The 20,967-nt window shown below is 40.6% G+C and overlaps 2 protein-coding genes across 2 annotated transcripts; one reads left to right on the plus strand and one right to left on the minus strand.

Moving 5' to 3' along the window:
• The first annotated feature begins 543 nt into the window (after positions 1 to 543).
• LOC128425392 (sphingosine 1-phosphate receptor 3) lies at positions 544 to 4,481 on the plus strand. Its single transcript, XM_053411982.1, has 2 exons — positions 544 to 725; positions 1,995 to 4,481. The coding sequence occupies exon 2, from the start codon at positions 2,089 to 2,091 to the stop codon at positions 3,214 to 3,216; it is 1,128 nt and encodes a 375-aa protein (XP_053267957.1). The 5' UTR covers positions 544 to 725; positions 1,995 to 2,088; the 3' UTR covers positions 3,217 to 4,481.
• Positions 4,482 to 5,264: 783 nt separating this feature from the next.
• On the minus strand, positions 5,265 to 20,843 carry shc3 (SHC (Src homology 2 domain containing) transforming protein 3). The gene is made up of 12 exons (XM_053411981.1): positions 20,205 to 20,843; positions 16,690 to 16,760; positions 14,536 to 14,599; positions 13,144 to 13,263; positions 12,311 to 12,364; positions 12,152 to 12,203; positions 11,934 to 12,063; positions 11,680 to 11,833; positions 10,922 to 11,015; positions 10,647 to 10,838; positions 8,720 to 9,045; positions 5,265 to 8,569 (listed from the first exon to the last, which is right to left on the minus strand). Exons 1-12 carry the CDS (start codon positions 20,841 to 20,843, stop codon positions 8,441 to 8,443), a joined length of 2,025 nt encoding a protein of 674 aa, XP_053267956.1. The 3' UTR covers positions 5,265 to 8,440.
• Positions 20,844 to 20,967: the final 124 nt, after the last annotated feature.

Here is a 20,967-nt window from a genome sequence, read left to right on the forward strand (position 1 = left end):
TGACCTATGCAGCAAGCAGCCACCAGGTGGCGATCGAGACGGTTAGGCTTCATTTTTTGAAATGTCTTGTCATCCATCATCATACAATGTCTTTCAAAACTATGTGCATTATTTACTTTAACTTTTATGTTCAGCCCCATCCACTAACATGGAGGAGGGCAGACACTGCAGCCAGCCACAAAGTGGCAACTGCGGAAATTTGGTTTGTTGTAAAGGGAGAAGCTACATCACCTATCTTTGAATAGGCTACAGTCAATAGGCTATGGTGTTAATGGTAGTTTACTTTCTTCCAGTTTCCATCAAAACGTGCAAAAACATCCAAGTAAAAAGGTGGATTGAATTAAAATATAAATGTTACATTTATGACTGTAGTTGATTGTTTTAAACATTCCTGTAGGACAGTTCATTATCCCACATAACACGTGTTCCTCCTGTGTTTCATGCATCGACCTCCAGCCTCAGCTCCTGCAGCCTCTCTGCGCTCCTCCTGTCCGGGCTGCAGCAGCAGGGAGGGGAGGGGTGGGACTTCCAGGCGACGGTCCAGTCTCAACTCGGAGTTTGGAGATCAGAGAAAAAGATGAGGAGCTCCGCTGCTGCACCGAACCAGCGACGAGGAACCATTACAAAACCCTGAAGGAAAACCCAATGTTGGATAAACGCAGGATCGACTCCACGGCGAGGAAATGTGTGAGCTTAACTTCGAGGGGAATCTGAAGCTTTGCAGGGTGAGTTGTTGTCTGGGTTCACATTTGGGGAAAGAGGCGTCGGCAAAGATTTGATTGAAAAACTTTAACTATATAAAAATCATTTAATCGTTTCTTTGATTTCATATTAAACTTCATGTAAAAGATGAAGTTGCAAACGAGCCTCTTCTTCTTCAGGTTTTGGAAATGGTCCAAGATTAATATGTAAACAAACAAACAAACAGCACCGTCATTTGTTTTATACGATCATAAATCATTTTCTGCAGCTGACTTATTATAATTTAATATTTAGTTTTTAGAGGAAACAGTAAAACCAGATCAGAGGTTCTCAAATTTCCCCTAAAAGTTAAAAAAAGTAATCTCTGACCCCCTCATGTGGAATAATTTGACAAAAAAACTTATTTTTTACAATTCTACTTATTTATGTAGAATAACCACACAAAGAAAATATATTATATATGTGTTAAAAGGTTTAAGGCACAGAATAGACTGCTCATATATATTTTTATTATACCATATATTTCTATTTTTACAAATTTCTTTGTGTATTGTGTGCATGATACCTTGCTGCTTTATAGAATTTCCCAGTTTGGGATCAATATCCATCCACCTATCATCTATCCATCTATCTATCTATCTATCTATCTATCTATCTATCTATCTATCTATCTGTCTATCCATCCTTCTATCCATCCATCTATCCATCTATCTATCTATCTATCTATCTATCTATCTATCTATCTATCCATTCTATCTATCTATCTATTTTATTTCCTTTTTGAACAGGACACCCTTACAACATATGAACGATAAAAGTAAATCCAAATGTTAGAATCCGCTTAGAAGACTCTAACCCTGGTACTGACAGGTCCTGGCAGTGAGTTTGCCACGGACCCCGGGGGATCTGCAGAACCTCAGAACCACCAAAGTAGATTATTTTAACTCAATGGTCTGTGTGTTATACAGCACTTTTCTAGTTTTGATAACCATACACTCATACTTCAGTGGTAGAGCCGTCAGATGTAATTTGGGGTTCAGAATCTTGCCCAAGGACACTTAGGCACACGGGATGGGGAAGACTGGGACCAATCTGCTGACATTCTGGTTAGTTGACGAGCCGCTCTATCTCCTGGTTCACAGCTGGCAAAGCCCATGTTCCCTGGGCTGGTGCATCAGATGATACTGTATTATCTAAATCCATCAGATAAAACCATCAGTTGCTGTTTTACTGAATAAATGATAATAGTGTGTTAAAATTAAAAAGCGGTTTTCTGTACTCATGTTCCTCAGGTGTCCTACTGCAGCTGAACAAGGTGGACCTGCTGACGCTGGGCTCCCTGCTCACCTCTCACACCAAGTGTCAGCCGCTGCCTCCCCTGTGAAGATGATCAACCCTCAGATAAACCTCCACTACAACTACACGGGGAAGCTGGAGCACCGGCCCAGCATCGGCGCCAGCTCGGGCACCGTGGACGCCAAAACCATCGCGTTCCTGCTCATTTGCAGCTTCATCGTCCTGGAGAACCTCATCGTGCTGGTGGCCATATGGAGTAACCAGAGGTTCCACAACCGCATGTACTACTTCATCGGCAACCTGGCCCTGTGCGACATGCTGGCTGGCGTCGCCTACCTGGTGAACCTGCTGCTGTCTGGAGAGAAGACCCTGCAGCTCTCGCCCGCCCTCTGGTTCGTCAGGGAGGGCAGCATGTTCGTGGCACTGGGTGCATCCATCTTCAGCCTCTTGGCCATCGCTATAGAGAGACACCTGACGATGATTAAAATGAGGCCGTATGACGCCAACAAGAACTACAGAGTGTTCCTTCTCATAGGGACCTGCTGGCTGATTGCCATAACTCTGGGAGCGTTGCCTATTCTGGGCTGGAACTGCCTGGACAACCTCCCCGACTGCTCCACAGTCCTCCCTCTCTACTCCAAGAAATATGTCGCTTTCTGCATCACCGTCTACATGGTGTTGCTCTTGGCCATATCAGTGCTTTATGCCCGAATCTATAGCCTGGTGAAGTCCAGCAGCCGAAAGGTGAGCAGGAACAGAAACTCGGAGCACGCCATGTCGCTGCTGCGCACTGTCATCATCGTGGTTGGGGTCTTCATCGCCTGCTGGACGCCCATCTTCGTCCTGCTCCTGGTGGATGTGGCGTGCGAGCAGCGCTGCCCCATCCTCTACAAGGCCGACTGGTTCATCGCCGTGGCTGTGATCAACTCGGCCATGAACCCGGTTATTTACACTCTGGCCAGCCGAGAGATGAGACGGGCCTTCCTTGGCCTGGTGTGTGGCGTGTGCTACAGGAAGCAGGCGTCCGCGAACGGCAGCGGGAACAGGCAGTCGCTGGAGCCCAGCCACAGCAGGAGCAAGTCGTGGAGCAGCCAGAACAACCCCAACCAGAACCAGCCGGGCTCCCGACAGGCGGAGGTGGAGAAGGAGCAGGAGACGGACGGGGCCCATGGAGAGGTCTCAGTGGTGGCAGGAGGGGCCACCCAGGCTGTCCACTAGAGGGGAAAACTGAAAGAAGGGATCAAGTAGTAGGTGAGGGTGGTCCTGACACATGCTGGTGGGCCTGTGCAGTGGTCCCAGTGGACAGAAGTTATGATGAGAAGGGAAATAGGTTCCGAGTGATCTGGAATAAAGGATTTCTTGAAGGAAGCAAGGACTTGAAGCGTCGCTGCAGGGCAGCAGCTCCTCCTTTGTGCTTAACATTGATATATTTGTCATCATCCATTATCTGAAAACTCATTGAAATGTTAGATTGATCTGTGAAGCCAACACTTTGTCATAGGTCATATTTCATCTCTTGTATGGGACTCATGTATCCTCAAATGTGGTTATTACGCAACAGACAAATCGTACATTGAATTGTCTTCAAACTTGCATTGTCGCAAAGATAGAAGTTGAAAGTTTTGTTGATATATGTTTTTTTTACAGGGCAAATTAATGGTGCTTTAAAAAAAAAACAGTTACCTCTATCTTTACACGTATGACCATAGAGCAACTGCAGTTATTCAAATGAAAGTGCAATTATAATCCTGCAAAAAACAATGTAATGAAGAATGATTGTAGACAGTATTAGTTTTGCAATAAGCAGTATTTATTATTCTATGCAGTTTATTGTCATTTACTCAGTAATACTACTGTGCAGTTGCTGTAATGAAAGCTGCACTGTAAATAGTATATTTTGAGTTAAAAACGTATTCGTATTGTATTATTATTATAATGTCAGGGGCATCCTGTTTAAATGACCTGGATTAGTTAGTGCAGAGAACTGCTGCAGCTCATTTAACAGCAGTGGTTCTTAGAGATCGCAGAGCGCCATCTGCTGGTTAATGATGGTAGTCCTCAGTGCACGATAAGCTGCATGCTCAGTATCGGATATCTTCAATCCTCACGTTAGTAAAAAAGCTTCAACCGCTTTGATTATTTGGTGTTATTTCACCTGTTTATTCTAGTGGTGGAAATGTTTGATATCAACGCATACAAGCATGAAGCAAAAAACAAGCGTTCTTGAAGCATGTGAATGCTGCATGTGGATTATAAAGTTAGATGCAGCGGTTTATATGAAGCAATAAATATGACTAACATGGTAAAGAAAGAACAACGGTGAAAATACCGTGCAAGAAAAATTCACCTTGATCACCTCATGTGGCCGGAAGAGGGCGCAGTTTTGCCTTGTTTTGAGCAGTGTGCCTTCCCCATTGCATGCAATTGATCAGTTTTTAAGTTGATCTGATTTATCATACTACAAATAAACACATTTTCCCTTATTTCTAATGGTATCTTTAGTGTCCAATCAGCAGCAGCCTCTACTATACAAAAACTCAAGAGCAGCCTCTCCTTCCAGGAACTAGTCTGTATCACGATATTTAAGAGAGCGGGTTATATAGAATAGCAACATCACTGCTCATAGATGCTATCTTTAGTTCTTTCAGCACCATATTTCCATTTAAGTCTGTTCTGCAATACAAACATGAATCAGGACATATTCAAATAAATGAAATTAAAACAATGTGCATGGCTAGATACGAATTTATTATAATTTCGATAAGGACTCCTTAGAAGAGATTTTAGTAGGATTTGTTATGGCTGTGACTAAATAATGCTTCTACCATCAAAACGAAGTCTTAATACAAACCATCCCACAGCGATTCTACACATTCACGGTTTTATTGCCAACAGTCATACAGAATAATGATAAACCCATACAACCAAAAGATTAAATCTGTAAACATCATTTGGACTCGTTTCTCTTTGTTTTTATTTGAGTTTTTTTCTAACTGTACCTGCTCCAAAATAGTGAATTTCTTGGGTGATTCCCTCTGACAAAGATTTATACTCAGAATCTGGAAATGATACATTTATAATATATAATAGAGAGCGAGAGAGAGAGAGAGGGAACAGTAGTCTCAAGCAGCAACACTCAGCAGGGCAAAACACGACCTCTAGTGAACAGGCATGCCCCATTGAAGATCAGCTATTGCACTTTGAAGAGAGAGAGAGAGAGAGAGAGAGAGAGAGAGAGAGAGAGAAGGAGAAAATAAAAACAACATTTGTACAAATAAAAGGCACATTTTCATCAACAGAAATCTGGAAAGAAGCCATGTTCTTATTTGTGTCCCAGCGTGTCGGGTTGGTTCCATCCTTTGTTGACACCGCGCAGCTAATCGAGAGATTCAAGTATGAAAGTTGTTCCTGCTGTTGTACACACTTTGTTCCAAACATTGCACATTTTGCCGAGGTGATTCCACAAATTCACTTTCCAGTCACAGATCCCGAAAATAATGCATTATATTAGAATAGTGCGCGTGATTCCATCTCCCGCTATATTAGATTTGATGACATCATGTCACAAAAAATAAGACAAATTAAAAGATGTGGCAGGTAAATGAAAAAAAAACATCTAAAAAAATGTAATCGTTCTTTGCGTCCCTCTCCCTCAGAAAAATATTAAATTTTTCTGACAGGACACAAGGACTTTGAGCAAAAGTGGTGATTTTTTTTCAAATTATCCCAATACAATACCCAACGCTTAATATGTGTTTGTCATCGATGCATGTACTGTACACTCCCTCTTGCAGCAAAATACAGGCACGTTATATTACATTGCATCTGTCTTGTCAAACCCATTGAACACATGCTGATTTTGGTTCAATTGAAGTGGTCCAGTGCATATCAAATACAATGCCCCATTCATTTGGTATCCATCAGAGTACTGATAATACTATAAGGATGAGTGTATTATCTCTATAAGCCTATTTTTCTTCAGATTTTTGATTCCAACTCTACAAAAACGTCTGTGTAACCTAAATAACATAAACTGTTCTGAGGAAAGATTGTGTATAGTGGACTTCAAAATGCAAGTTAACTGTGAGCTGTCCTCTATACAGGTGGAGTCAGATTTCACCAAGCAATACATAATAGCATCCTCTTCTACTAGGTGATACGTATAAGGGACCTGAAGTGAGTGTGACTGACTGAGGTGGTGTTTCACAAGTGTTTCTGTGATGACATCTAGTGGCATAAGGCAACACTGCCCTAAGATATCGACATTAACGTCTGTCATGAGTAATATTGAGCATTCTGTGTGTAATCAACATTTTTCTAATTAGTAAAGTGTAAATTACATCTAAACACGTGGGTGATTTGTTGGATACTACTGACACAGATGATCTAACAGTTTTTTTCTGATTGTGCTATTCATTTGGGATCATTCAAATAATAACAATATTTTAAAGGTACTATATGTGAGAATGTAAAGCACTAATATGTACTAATTGTTATCATGGTTGCTTCTAACAGCCTGTGGACTGGTGTTCCATGTAAAGGACTCATTTGGGAAAATCCAAAGGACCAACAGAGTGAAAAACTAGCTAACGCCAGCTTAGAAATGGAGTCCCATAACACAATTTAATGACTTGCTCCCAGCACAAGACAACGTATTGGAACTTATTATCTTACAGTTTCTATGTCGATGTTGTGTGTCCTGTCATCTGTTCATGACTGAAGTTATCTTAGGAATATCATTGTATCAATTATACTGTTTATAAAGATGGAGAAACATCACTGCTTTCCAAACGTGAAGCCAAAAATGTCCCCATCGCTACCTGCTGCCTGGCTGCAGTACAGGTCATAAACCTCGACTGCTCCTAAAATGTCAAGCGCAAACGACAAATTGATTTTTTTCCAAAATTTCCAAAATGTCTTTCTTTCTGCTAGACTTTGGCACCAAAAGTGCAAGATGGAAGCTTTTGTATCAGAGATAATTTGGCTTAATTCTGGATAGTTGGAAAAGTGGAGATGTGTCGTCCATCTTTATTTAAAGTCTTTGATCTCAACTTCTAATATACAGAAACATTAGCATGTCAATTTAGAGAAATAAGAGTTGTGAGTTGTGACACCTTTAGTTGGAACCATTAGCATTGTCATCCAGTATATTTAGCCTTGATAACTTTGCAGAGCCTGTTGGTGGAAGCTACAAAAATATCGATTAATAAAGTGGGCTGGCTAGCGAACAGCAAGTCAATGTTTTATCCAATAAGAGGAGTTTGATTAATAAACTTATAATGATACAGTTTATGGTGAAACTGTAACTTAAGCTATGTCATCTAGGAACATGACGCCATCTATCATGATTATTTTCAATGTCTGTCACGTCAATATTTTGGCCGATGGCCGGCATCCTCCCTCGTGCCAACCAATAGCGTGCGAACACACACATACACACACAACTCCTCAACAGGATGCTGACTGACGTCATTACTAGAAAATATTTCTTTTGATTGTTACATAAAGTACCTTTAAAAGTTCACAAAGAGCAAGAAATTTGAATTAAGACGTTGAAAATGACTCAAATGATTGACTACACACCTAAGAGAAGAATCCAGAGGAGACCAATTCCAAATAATCCCTAGTTGAAAAGCATAAATATTTTACAGTGTCAGCATACACAAGCACCTCTTCCAAACAAAGGGGCATCAAGGTCTACGAACAATGTCCACAATAACAGTTGATTTGAAGTCATGCGACTGTGACACAAGAAAATACCTTTATAAAAAAGATTATCTTTAAAGCCATTGAGAGCACTATATATGAAGGATGTCTGTTCACACCCCAAAACTTTGTCACTACTGCAAAGCAAAACACATTCATTTCTAATTTCCAATGAAAGCAGATTTCATAAAGTGACTAATTGAGTGAGCTGTAACGCTATTGGTGACGTTAAAGGACATTTTTCTCCTAAATTCATTAGAAACTGCCTTTGTGGTCCAAACTGATTTTGTTTCCAACATCTTAGCCAACAGTTCCTGTAGAAATGTGGTTGTGCTTGACAGGCAAAACTAAAATTTCAGGTTTGTATTCTAAAATACGCTTGTTAACACCTCTTTGAGGTTTGAATTCATCTAAACTACAAGAACAACTGTCTATTTTTTATATCTTTTAAAACACCAAATCAAGATAGTATGTCCAAATGCACTTATGTCTTCTCAAAAATATAGCATTTCAGTCATCACAACAAAATAACAGTTCTATAAATACTTTTTTCATCTTAGACAAATCTTGCGTCTTCCAGCGCCTCCTGTGAAGTCACCGCGGGACAACTTCTCCCATAAACACCGCCGCAGTGCGTAGAGCCTTTAAGCATCTTCTGTTCATGTGTCATCTTCAAGTTTCAGGATGTAGGAGAGACTGTTCAGAGCTTCCTGTTTACCGTCAGGCCTCACAAGCATCACTGTTTCCTCCCAACAGGCTGCAGGAGACACAGTTCACTCCCGGCCGACACAATAGGCAGATTGTTGTCACGGTGATGGCCAATAAGGTGGCTAATGCTGTCAAATATGTGATCTTTTGTCCGTACCTTTGGGAAGAGAAAGAGATGTTATGAGTCTTTTTCTTGCTAAATTACATTTTCTTTTTCACTTTGTAAGATTCATACTCACTGATAAGCCATTCACTCATTTCCATCTCCTTTCAAACACGCCCTACTTGTCTTTGAACTCCGTCTTACCGTGCCCTCCGGGTCCACCAGCAGCAGGTGTTTGGCATGTCCATTGTGCATGCCCGTCAGTACATAGGACCCAGGGTTGGTCGTGCTCTTGCGGACCAGGAAGTCCCCGTCTTCTCTGAGCAGCTTCTCAGCGTCGCGACGGCTCATTTTGCCGTGATACCATGTCTTGCCCTCCAGCTCCTCCTGCGCCCGGAAGGCCAGTGAACGCACTAGAAGAGGGCTCGAGTTATCCATGGACGCCGCCTTGTGAAGACCAGACACCTGGGACTGGGCCTGTCCCTGGCCCGGCGGATGGGACTGGGAATGTATCGCATCCTCAAAGGGCTCTGTTATAGGTGAGGGCGGGGCCGGAAAAAATGTATTAAGCAAGGAAGGAAATATCCAGCATAGTTTTTAACTTGACGTTGTACAGAAGACCGGATTTGTAAAGTATGATGGGCCGTAACTCATCTCTTGGAAGTTAAAGGTTATCACAGGGTTGTTATTGCATCATGATTTTGAAAATATGTAATTGGATAATCATTGTAATGGTCCCCGGCATTCCCCATTCGAAACGCATTAAAGAATAGACAGACTGTGTTTGAGAGTGTAACTGAATGTGAAAACAAAACAGGGTCACTTCCAGGCAATCAGGGAATCTGGTGATCTCATGTTGCACAACTCAGTGCAAACAAATCCCAAAACAAACCTATTACATTTTCATTTTATAATCCGCTGCCTCTCCTACAAAATGAAATTGTCTCTCTGTCTTGTGCTGATTACCTTTTAGTTTACAGTTTAAAACCTCCCTCACTGTGATTCCACCTGCAAAAACAGTAGTTCAGGAAACCACGAGATTCTGAAGCCTGTAACCCTCTATCCTCAGAAGGAGGTATTGAGTGAAAATAAAGTGGATAGGATGAAACGATAAATATATAAATATACAGATTTTTGCGCTTCATAGTTCCTCTTATAGACATGTAACAGTGACAGTTGTAAATCCTAATGAACACATTGATATGAGGTGATAAAAACACCCTGATATCCTCTTCAGGATACAACAAAATTGATGACTGATGACACACTGCTTAACATTTGCCAGCCTGTTATAGAGGCACAACAAACAAAGTAATATAAAGTCCCCACATCATCTCGTGCTTGTCTTTGGACTGTTAAAGGAAATTCAAACAAGAGCTGAGTGTGAAGCCAAGAAGACAAAACCACTAAACCTGTTTACATAGACGCTCACAAAATTTGTGCAAATGATAGTGGAGAAAAATGCTTGTGTCAATGACTAATCGTAAAAGTTGGATTTTATTTAACAGTACTATATATAATCTAGTATATGTCTATTCAATGAATGGCTTATTGAATAAGTTTCATAATCAATTAAAGTCTTTTTTCTGAACCGTGTTATGCATGAAACTGCGTCAAATTTGATTGAATAATGACTTTATCTTGCTGGTGTTTGTTAGAAGAGGAACAAAGTGTTTCTGGACGGCAATATTAAATAACAACTTAGATATAACAGTTCACTTTTAATTGTACAGATGACTACTCACGTGTAATTTGTGTCATGCTTTCCTCATACATGCAGTATGGTCATGTAATTTATCTTTCATGTATGATATTAATAGCAAAGCTCAGGTTGAAGTTTGGAGGTGGGAGGAAAAAAGGGTGCGCTGACATCGACACTGGCCTCCTATTGTCTACACTGTGACATGATGTTATTATAATACCACATCGACGTCGCGGAGAAAACAAAAGCTAGAACTCCCCTTTAATTAGGATCTCTGATTAGAAAATGGCCTTAGAAAGTTATTTTGAAGTCAAGGCCCCGATACTTTGCTTCAAAAGGTGAGTTTAAAAAACGCTTTGCCTGGAATCCGTTGCAGCTACACCAGGAAACAATAAAAATACACTGAATTATGTGAAAAGCAAGACTTACTCATGTCAAACAGGTCCTTCCGTGGGCTGTCTTTGGCTGCAGCTGCCAGGCCCTTGGTCACATTCTCCGCCTCTGCCTGGAGGACTGCGAGAACCTGGGCATCAATCTGCTGCGTGTTCACGTACATGGGCATCTCGGCTGTTTTCGGTGCCTGACCTTTACTCTCCGGCAGACTGCTTATGTCAAATGATCCTGGGCAATCAGACAAACAACTACAGTCAATGGTGAAATTCTGCTAAATCAAATGTTTATGAAGCTAGTGTGGCTTTTCTTACCCTGTTGTAAGAATATGGGCTTTCTTTCATCTCCCCAGTTTTCTCCACAGTGCCGCCCCTGGTAATATGTCTGATCTACCGAACCTGGGCCCACCTGATGACATACAAACACACAGTGAATATTTCTGCACTAAGAAATGGTTACCAGGAGTTGATATTACAAAAAAAACAATATTAATAACATATAGTGCCAAAATTCAGATGAAATTTGGTACATTTGCTGATTGAGTGCATTTCATTTAGGATGCAACCTGACTGAGAATGCTTGAAAAGGACGATTTCAGTGTTTCCAAGTGGCCTGTGGCTGCTTTGTTTGTGATTTGACAGCAACCAAACCAACCACAGTATTCTGTGATCACAGAAATTTGATTTTACAATAATTTTGAGACACTAAACTACTATTGAAACGATCTGCTGACTGGGAACTGCCCAAGAGGGATTTAATAGCCATCTACATAAGAAGATGTACATATGGTTTGGTAACCATGGTCACACACATCAGCACAAGAGTGAAGGTATGTTGATAATCCTTTTAAAATGTCTTTGACATTAGAGAACAATGAGGTCCACAAAAGAAACAGTAAAGTGAAATAACATGACTTGTCCATCCCCAGGATTTGATGCCCCACATGGATCCATGTAGCTCTGATGATGATGGATGAAATCAATCTGTATAACTTCATGTTTACTCTTCTTAGTTTGTAGAAAAGAAAGCCAGTTTTTATCCAGACCAGGCAACTTAAGTCCATATATCTTACCTGGCATCCATCAGCTGCTGCATTCTGATTGGTCAGCCGGGTATCAATGAAGCCTCCAGGTGGGGGCATCTTTCCAGGGATGTTGTTATAGTACGGATGTTCAGCTGACTCCTCCTCTTCTTCAGTCCATGGTAACTCCTCCACGTTTAATACCCTGGAAAATAAAAAACATGGTTTGATTATGAGATCTCAACATTACGGTCAAAATGCGATCTTTTTTTGGGTGTTGTATGAGTGCATTGTGAACACTGTACCTGTCGTGTGTGGAGGACAGCTTGCTTGAGGGACACTGCAGATACTGCTGAAAGCGAAGGTCGAAGGCCTGGCCGATGGTGCTGATGACGTCCTGGGCCAGTCCGTCAGCGCACTCCAGGATGTGACACGCTGCAGAGAGTCGGAGCAACACATTTTACTGAACATGTTGCATGTGAGATATGAGACACTACAGGGGACTGAAGGAATTAACACTTACCTCTTCTGTTAACTGGGTCTTTTGCTACATAGGCAACATAATCTGTTGTGTCCTAAAAGAAAAAATAAACAACATATTGTCCAACTGTTGGTAAAACTAACAAATATATCACAAAACACAGATGCCAGATAATTTGACGCAGGTCATTGAGTCACTTACAGGGTCTCCTCCTGATGCGAAGGAGATGGACTGCATGTGATGGTTGGCAATGATCTGTCAGGAGTAAAATCACAACATTTCTGCAAACATGCAGCACAGGTTCTACACACATGTTCTACACATGTATTGATAACAATGGATATATTCTAAAATTACAATTCAGACATCAGGATAAGAGGGAGAAGGGATTGACCAGGTCAGGAAGTGTTATTCTGCTTTGGTTAATCTGTTACTGAGTGTAGGATCCGGATTATCGCGGATGATTTGGTTAATTTAACACCGTTTGACTGACAGTGGGGTGAAAGGAGTAATGAGTCAATCACCGATCAGAAAGAAAAAGACTTCAATATCATACATATCTGGATGAAAACAGTCGTGAGCATCAAGCTGCCAACTTCCCCTGATATTTCCAGTAACATCCGTAGAGTACATGTCCTCCTGGTTGTCTTCCTCTTTTATTTCCTCTGCTCTTTCATAACACAAGACATCCTTCTTCAAAGCAAAAATTTCAGCACCTTCGCAGAAGCTAAAAATAAGACTTCCTCCATTGTGACAATCTAATTTTAGAAACAAAAGTCTACTGGTCACTTTTTTCAGCTTGTTATTTTACCATTGACACAGTCCATGTTACGTTGTTGAGCATACTCTTTGATCGTCTCCAGTGAATCTTTTATAAGTTTCTCCATTTTCCCTGACTCAGTGATACTTGTGTATAGAGGCAGTCTACATTAAAAGTATTTGGGGTGATGTTTTCAAAACTTCTTACACAATGTTGTCATTTTGTCATACTGTCATAGTAGTATCATGAACATTGTTTTTGTTTGCAATCTGACCTGTTTGCAGTCGGGGGTCATCAGGTTGAGGCTACTGGTGGAAATGTTCAGGTTGATGGACATGCCAGCGAACTGCAGGTTGCTCTTGCCCAGGATACTCGACAGAGCTTTGGACGGTGGCTGACGAGGACATAGACAGACACATATAAAACGAATTAAAGCTGAATATATTTTACCAAAGATACAGTTCAACTTAAAGAAACATTTTTGGGGGCTAAATAAAAACTTTTATCCCTATCATATATGATATGATGATAACAAATAATGAATGAAGCTACAGCCAGCGGCTAGACAGCTTAGCTTAGCATACAGATAAAACAGAGGGAAACAGCTAATGTGGCTCTTTACGAGGCCAATAAAATTCATGTTCCAAGTAAATACAAAGAAGACTGTATTACCTCCAACAATGAGGTGTAGTACTTGCGAAGTACTTGCGTAATCTTGCGTACTGCAAAACTTGTTTTTTATTCACCTATTTCAAAATAATTCATGGATTTTCAAGAAAAGATTTAGGGAGTGTCTGCAATTTTGTGCAGTTTCAAATAAAAAGCTGAATGGATTTAAATATGGGTTCCTAATGGAATTTTGGTCTCTTGGCGAAGGTATGCGTTCAACTAAGTGCCACTCTAGTTGTTTAGATTACAATATAGATCATAGATTGGCCCAGGCTAATTTCATCAAAAACTGTAAAGGAGATTGTTAAAGTTTGGATACTTAAAATACTATGAATAGTATTTTTAATATAGAGAAGAGCAGAAAAATGTTGCCCAGCCCATTTAGAATTCCCAGCATCAAGCTGAAGTGTGTTTGCCACAATAACATTATCTTACGTCTCACATTTATTCTGAGGGAGAAACTAGTCAGCGCTGATTCTGTGTAATATACTCTTCCCTGACATTTGAGCAAGCTCTAGAGAGCAAAGTAATGCTTCATTTCACACCCCACATTAAGACACATTCTCCTCACACGCTGTGGACACACACCATGCACATGCACACACATAGACACACACACAGCAGCTCAGCCTCCTGATCACAGATATTGTGCACTACATGAGTCACTAAGCGCTGTGCGCCGTGTGCAATACATCGTGGGCTGGAGCTACGCCCACGCACATACAGTCCTATACCTCTTCATCTCTCTCCTTTCTCCTCTGCTTCTCTCTCTCTCTCTCTCTCATCCTCTCTCTATCTGTCTCCCTCTTATTTAACAGGAAGGAAGGCTGAGAGAAAAATAACTTACATAGACACTGCTATATATAGAACACAGAAGGATAAATTACTTTCTAATGCTGCTTCCTCTTTTTCTGTCTACTTTACATTTCAACGTTCATTGATTCCTCTATTTCATTGTATCTTTCTATCCCTCCCTCCATCCTCTCCATCCATGTACCTTTCTCTTCCGCAGAGCTCCTTTGGTCCCTGGAACAGCCTCACACACCAGGCTGATGGCTTCCCTGGAGGGTGGGAGAGAGGACGATGAAGCCAAAATGGTGACCACACACAGCCAAAGCACCACAGCTATGTTGGCATTAAATTGGACTATGTGACGCACTTTGAAAAGAAATGCATTTTGTTGTCTTGGGAGGAGCAACACTCAAGAGTGTAGAGTCATGTTAGTGACTCTGAGAGGCTGTAAATATTGACCTCAGCATGCTCACTCTGACATTGATATGCAACAGAAATAATGTTTAGCATGTTCACTATCTTAGTTTAGCATCTTTAGCATACTGAAATAAGCTAATTAGCACAACTGAGGCCGTTGCAAACTACCATTTGCTTTGCAGTACTTGATCATAAAGTATTGGACAAGATATAATTTTGATCTGACATCAAAATGATTACAGTTCATCCTGCAGGTAACATTAACATAAATAAATTCCACTTAATGTCAACGTCATGGTGACTAGACAGAGGATTAACACTGTCAGTAGGATTCATCCTCTGGAGACCATGAATATCAGCAACAAATTTGAATGTTGAGAGATTTCATTCAAGACCTACAGACCGATTTTCAGCACTTGATTGGTTATCACAAATTTGACTAAGCGAGAAATTAATTGTAGATAAGCTAAATAAAAATATTGAGGGTATTTCGGCCTCTAAATTTCTGTAAGAAGCTCCACTTTACACAGTTTTGGTGGAAAATGATTTGTAAATGTATTGATAAATTGGCTGTAGCTGCAATCTGATTTGATTTTGTGTCCATCAAAATACAGATTTGAATATGCATTTAATATAATTAGATAAATTAATATTTAAAATATAGAACAGACAAAAAAAAGAAAAAAACTGTATTTATGGTATGCCTGAACTCTATAGGCTGTTACATAAGATGGCCACAGGGGGCCGGGGACAGGACTTAGAATATAAGAGACCTTGAGGTTTAGTAAAATACAATGGACTTCTAGAGACCAGCTAACTGTGTCTGGTATAGAGTGTTGCACATTAGATAGTGAAATGTAAAACTGTCTCCAAGATAAATGATCCATTTTATTCTGCTGTCATTTTTATTTGAAAGAGAAAAACATCAGCATCAGAACAGTGGCTTTAATATTCAGTTGATTTGACACAAAAAGTGAGATTTCTCTCTAAGACGATGGTTTCATGACAGAAACGAAAATGTTAATTTGTGTATCTTTTGGATAAATCATTCAGGGCAGCGGGTTCTTTTAGAAATGCAGAAATCTAATAATAGCAATGGAATGAGACATAGGTTTCTCTGTCAGTTTCTCTCTCTCTCGCTCTCTCTCTCTCCCTCCCTCTCTCTCTCCCTCTCTCCCAAACGGTGTGCGGTATGTGAGAGAGCGAGAGAAAAAGAGAACGAGATTGGGCCACTGTGTGTCAAGCAGAAAAGTAGACATGACACAAACCGATTCACTATCAGCCTTTGCCTCACTGCACATTGGTCAATGACTTTAAAGAGACACACAGACCCACAGATGTTTCCATGCAAACAAAGTGCGATAAGAGGAAACCTATATGTAGACTAATACAGGACATATAAATAAATCATATTATTATCTTGGACTTTGTTTAAACAAATTTCCTGCTAATGTACTAATTATTGCTAGTTATCGCTAGTTAAGTTAATTTCAATATAATGTTAAATTACATGTTTTTGTTATTTAAACTACTCAAGTATTTGTAAAGTAATGAAAACCAAAGTATTTATAAACCTAAACATATAGACAGTACAGAGCGAAGGAATAAAATGTAACCTATTCATTAAATACCCCATTTACTCATTTAAGATTATAATTACATTATTGTTTTCCTGGAGGCTTAAATTGTGCAACAGTCATGTTAAACTACTTAAAGTAACACTATTAGAATCATATGACTATTCATTTAAAAGTACTGTAACAAGAAAAATCTATGTATGACCATAAGTGTCACTTAAAAAATCTCAACCTGGTTTTTAATTCTGAATGTTCCTATTTTTTCAGAAAAGGGATTTAGAAACGGACAAACAAAAGCTCAGTTTGTCTTAAATTAAATCTATTAAACTGTGAAAAGTTAGAAAACTGCATCAGTGTGAACGTACCTTGTTATCTGTGACCTTGTGGTGAAATCCAGCGATCTCATTGACCGAAGAACTTCTATACAGCCCAGATACTGGAAAACAAGAGTGAAATAAGTGTGAAATAAAGATTCAATAGGATTCCAATGGTAATATTCACATTTTGATATCTAGCATTTCATAATGTACAGAAAAACACCCATAACAGATTTGTTTGAGTTTCCAACTGAATCTCATTGAATTAAAATAACAGCAGCTAGAAAACCTTTCTGGCTTATGGACCAGGTGAATTTTATTTTCATCTTTGTTTTCTAGTTCTTCTAATCAGGTCTTTTTAAATGTACCCATACCAGCTGTTCACTTTCTGAATTTCATTATTAACATTCTTTTCTAGCATGAATCACTGAATATAGCCACAAAAACAACCAAATATTTTTTAACAATGTTCTCATAAAATGCATGTCAGGGATGAGACTGAATATTAAATTGGCCATTATTGCTTATTCTCCTTCATGTGCTCATGTTAATAAAATCTGAAAAAGACTTACACCTGTATAAAATGTGCAAATGTGTTTTCATAAACCTGCCGTTGTCATCGTTTTCTAGTTTCTAATTAAAAATAGAAACATCCTGTGGGAGTTCACGAAGCCAAGGTCTGACATAAAGTGGATGCAAAGTTGGAAGGAGAAAAAATCAAGTCAATGCTTGTACGTCATAATATGATTTGTAAACTGCATCAGTGTGTTACTGTGCCACATGAGATGACTGTCGTCCTCCAATCCCATAAAATCATCGTCAGCGCAGACCACCTCCTCACATTACAACGCCTCTACTAATTAATATTGCACAGACTGGGAACATTTTGTGCTGATGAGTTCTTATTGTTAAGACAATCACATTCGTAATCTTGCAGTAAACAAAACAGACGTCCAGACACACAAACGTTTCCCTTTCAGGAAAAAAAACATATTAAAGTCATATCTTTCACTTAAGGAGGCCTCTGCTCACCAGTGAGCGTTTCGCAAGTAGCAGAAAACAAATAGCCTTTTGTCAATGTGACATTTTTTATGTTCTCTATTCTTAGAACAGTGAGCGTGAAGTGCACAATTCAGCAGGGTCAACAGCAGTGTCACAACTGTTAGAGACAATGTTCTGGTCATAACATGGACACTTGTTTTCTCTCATGCTATACAACACCCAAACAAGAACATGATTCACACAGAAAAAGTAAACTACAGATTAATTGTCAAAATCAATGGGAGGCTCCAGTTCCGAAGAACAACCTCTAAAAGATTACGTTTAAAGCTCCATAAACAAATGTGAAAAATGGCTTCCATATCATAGAATTTCCCTCTGGTCACATTTAAAACAAAACATGTCACCACGACATGATGTGTTATGCAACTACTTACTTTAAATGGCTCTGTACTGTTCTCCACAATCTACAAAGTGCATACTAAAAATGCGAAAAACTGCACCATTACAAATGATGGACATGGATCTGAATGTACCGTAAGTAAAAACAACATACTAAACAATACAAATATTATAATAATAGTTCAGTTACTCAATATATTTTATTAATAATAGATCACCTGTTTACTAGTCTGTGAATGGGTGGATTAGTGAGTTTCTCCAGCCTTTAAAGTTACTGTTTTGTTTCACTCCTATCGCTCTCAAAGTTTAGTTTCAAACTGCAACAAGCAACTCATTCAGCAAAAAAAAAAGGATATGTTGAGACCAAAGCAGAGCTAAAAAGAGAATGAATATTGCTCATATAATAAGCAGGTGTCCGGAAACAGGATGATATAATATTGTATCTGCCGGATATAAATAACTGCCAATATTTTTCAGCCAATAAAACCTCTTAAACTCCATTGCAAAACTAGAGTTAGCTGAGGAACCAGATATTTCCCTCAGGATACGGTGGAGACCAAAGCAGAGTGACAATGGGATGTGACATTGCACTTACCAACAGCAGATGTGCAGATAAGCGTCTCTAAATAAATGCTAATGTTGCTCTCTGTCAAGCTGGATGTGAATAACAGGCTACTATTTGATAACAAGTTCGCAATAGCATCTGCACAAAATGGTTTAATGTCCATGTCTACACAGCTTCTTCTGGAGCAGCAGATTTAATGCATTTTACATATTTTTATTTATTCCTATTATCCCATTATTGCAACGAACACCTCATTTAATACCATAAATTGTAACATACATGCTCCTCTATGTATATTTTGTATATTTAACATTTTAACAATGAGAAAACCCTATCAAATATGCTCAGATCGAAATAGAGTGATGATGCTATGAAATTACCTTAAGAGAATCATTGCAACGAATGTACTTCAAAGTCTTGCGTGAATTATCGGTTGTCGACATAAACAAATAGCTTCCATGAGCTGAAAGTGTGAGTGTAAACAATGTCACTGTCGATCAATGTCCCGTTACAGTAATGGCACATGATGTGCGAGGGGTGACCACATGACGCTAATTGAAAGTGCTGTGAGCAGAACACCATTTTGAACTCAATACACACAGGACTCAAACCACAGGGAGAGCAGGGGGGGGAGGCAGGGCAACAGGGACTGGACCCATTTCCCCTCTCGCAGTGTGGACGCTTTCAGCAGCATTGACTGGACAAATAAGCGCTCCCTGCCGTAATGCAGTTAATGGAATGTCACACTGGTCACAGATACTGTGGCGCTTTGTTCAGGGAAGTTGTAGTAAGTGTCATATAATGCCAATCCCACTGGCTAACTCGATTTGGAAAATACAAAGCGAGGCATCTCTGTTTACTGCCCTCATTCAGCACAGAAAAGCAAAAACTTTTTTGTGTTTGAAGCGCTGCTTCAATGAAAAGAAGACAGTAAGATAACATTGGTAGATGTTCAATTTGAAAATGGTTTGCTCCGTTTTTCTTGATTCACTTCACACCTTGAGGAGCACGGGGCTCAGCATCACCCCTCCTCATGCTAGTGACTCATTGCCGGCATGATGACATTCACAGCTCTCGTAGTTATGCGCCAACTTGTGCTCCTTTAAATGATGTATGATGGCTGAACGGCATCGACGGATGTGATGAGACAAACATGCTCTGTACGTCTTCCATCCCTGAGCTGAAACAGCGATAGAGCTCATGCGGATGTACAGAAATAACACTATCACTATGGTTACAAAAGCATAACGCTGTGGCTCCACATACACAAAACAGAAATATAAATGGAAATGATTGCTGTTCATATTTCGACGTATTGAGTTTTTCCTTCACTTTCTCCAATGCTGACCTTCTCGGTTTTCTAAATTATTCAATGTTTGGTCTCTGGCCGCTCCTCCTTCGCTCAGCCTTCTGCTGTAGCCTGCCTACATACACCCACTCAAGATCATTTTATTATGATCAACATGATCTCTTCTTTAAACCCAACATGTCGCTAGCTATGCATGCGTCTTAAGAACAAACAAGACGTGGTAAGAAAAGAGGAGAGAAGGGGAAGAGGAGAAAAACACAAATGACAGGGTGACTAGAGACTACCAACCTTAACAATGTATGTCACCCCTGGACCGGAGATCTTCTCGCTCGAGTGTAGCCACCCTCTGGAGGGTTTGCTCACCAGTCCACCACCTCCACCTGTATTCCAGTCCTCTCCTCCGGGCTGGAGCTCATCCAGCCTGCTCTTCTTGCTCATGCTGACAGCTGTCTCCGGCTGCGAGCAGGGGGTCGAATGGGAGGCCAAGCTGCACAGAGAGCCGCCCACGCCAGAGACTGCCGCCGCTGCTGTTGATGCCGCACTGGGGCTCGGGCCACCGGAGCTGCCTGGGCCCGATCCCCCACCCCCCTGCAGCTTAGACACAGCCAGGTCCTTGACAGCCGAGGGCAGACCCTTGATGCCCAGCAAGCTGCCTGAGTTGCTGAATTTCAGGCTGGACACCTTGTTGATGAGGGTGCAGAGGGTGCCTCCATCTTCCAGGTGGTCAGACCCGTGGCCGGGGGCAGTGCTGGGAGCGGTGGTGGTGGTGGTGGAGGACTGGAGCTCAGTCGGGGGTGTGTAAGATGTCTCGGCTGCAGAGTGGGGGGTAGCCGAGACCTTGGGATTCATGGACAGGCCGTGGAGAAGATCATCGACAGATGTTACTGACTCATTCCTGAAGCGGTTGTATTTGGTACGGTGAAGCATACCCTTCTCTCTCTTGCTCTCTCCCCTCTCTCCACCAACCGACACGCACAGCCTGCCTCTCTCACAAGTGTGCTGGCAGACGTGGCTGAGCCGCGCTGATTACCCTCTCCTGTGACATAGCAGC

The sequence above is a fragment of the Pleuronectes platessa genome, chromosome 19 (genome assembly GCF_947347685.1).
Source record: "Pleuronectes platessa chromosome 19, fPlePla1.1, whole genome shotgun sequence".
NCBI classification, from domain to species: domain Eukaryota; kingdom Metazoa; phylum Chordata; class Actinopteri; order Pleuronectiformes; family Pleuronectidae; genus Pleuronectes; species Pleuronectes platessa.

Excerpts from the sequence above, each read along its gene's own strand:
- shc3 (XM_053411981.1), bottom strand. The coding sequence starts at position 20,843 with ATGCTTCACCGTACCAAATACAACCGCTTCAGGAATGAGTCAGTAACA. Across the intron at positions 14,600-16,689 it reads ACAAGGTCACAGATAACAAG|GGAAGCCATCAGCCTGGTGT; the intron begins GTACGTTCACAC and ends CCCACCCTCCAG. Across the intron at positions 13,264-14,535 it reads GAGCTCTGCGGAAGAGAAAG|CCACCGTCCAAAGCTCTGTC; the intron begins GTACATGGATGG and ends TGTCCTCGTCAG.
- LOC128425392 (XM_053411982.1), top strand. The coding sequence starts at position 2,089 with ATGATCAACCCTCAGATAAACCTCCACTACAACTACACGGGGAAGCTG.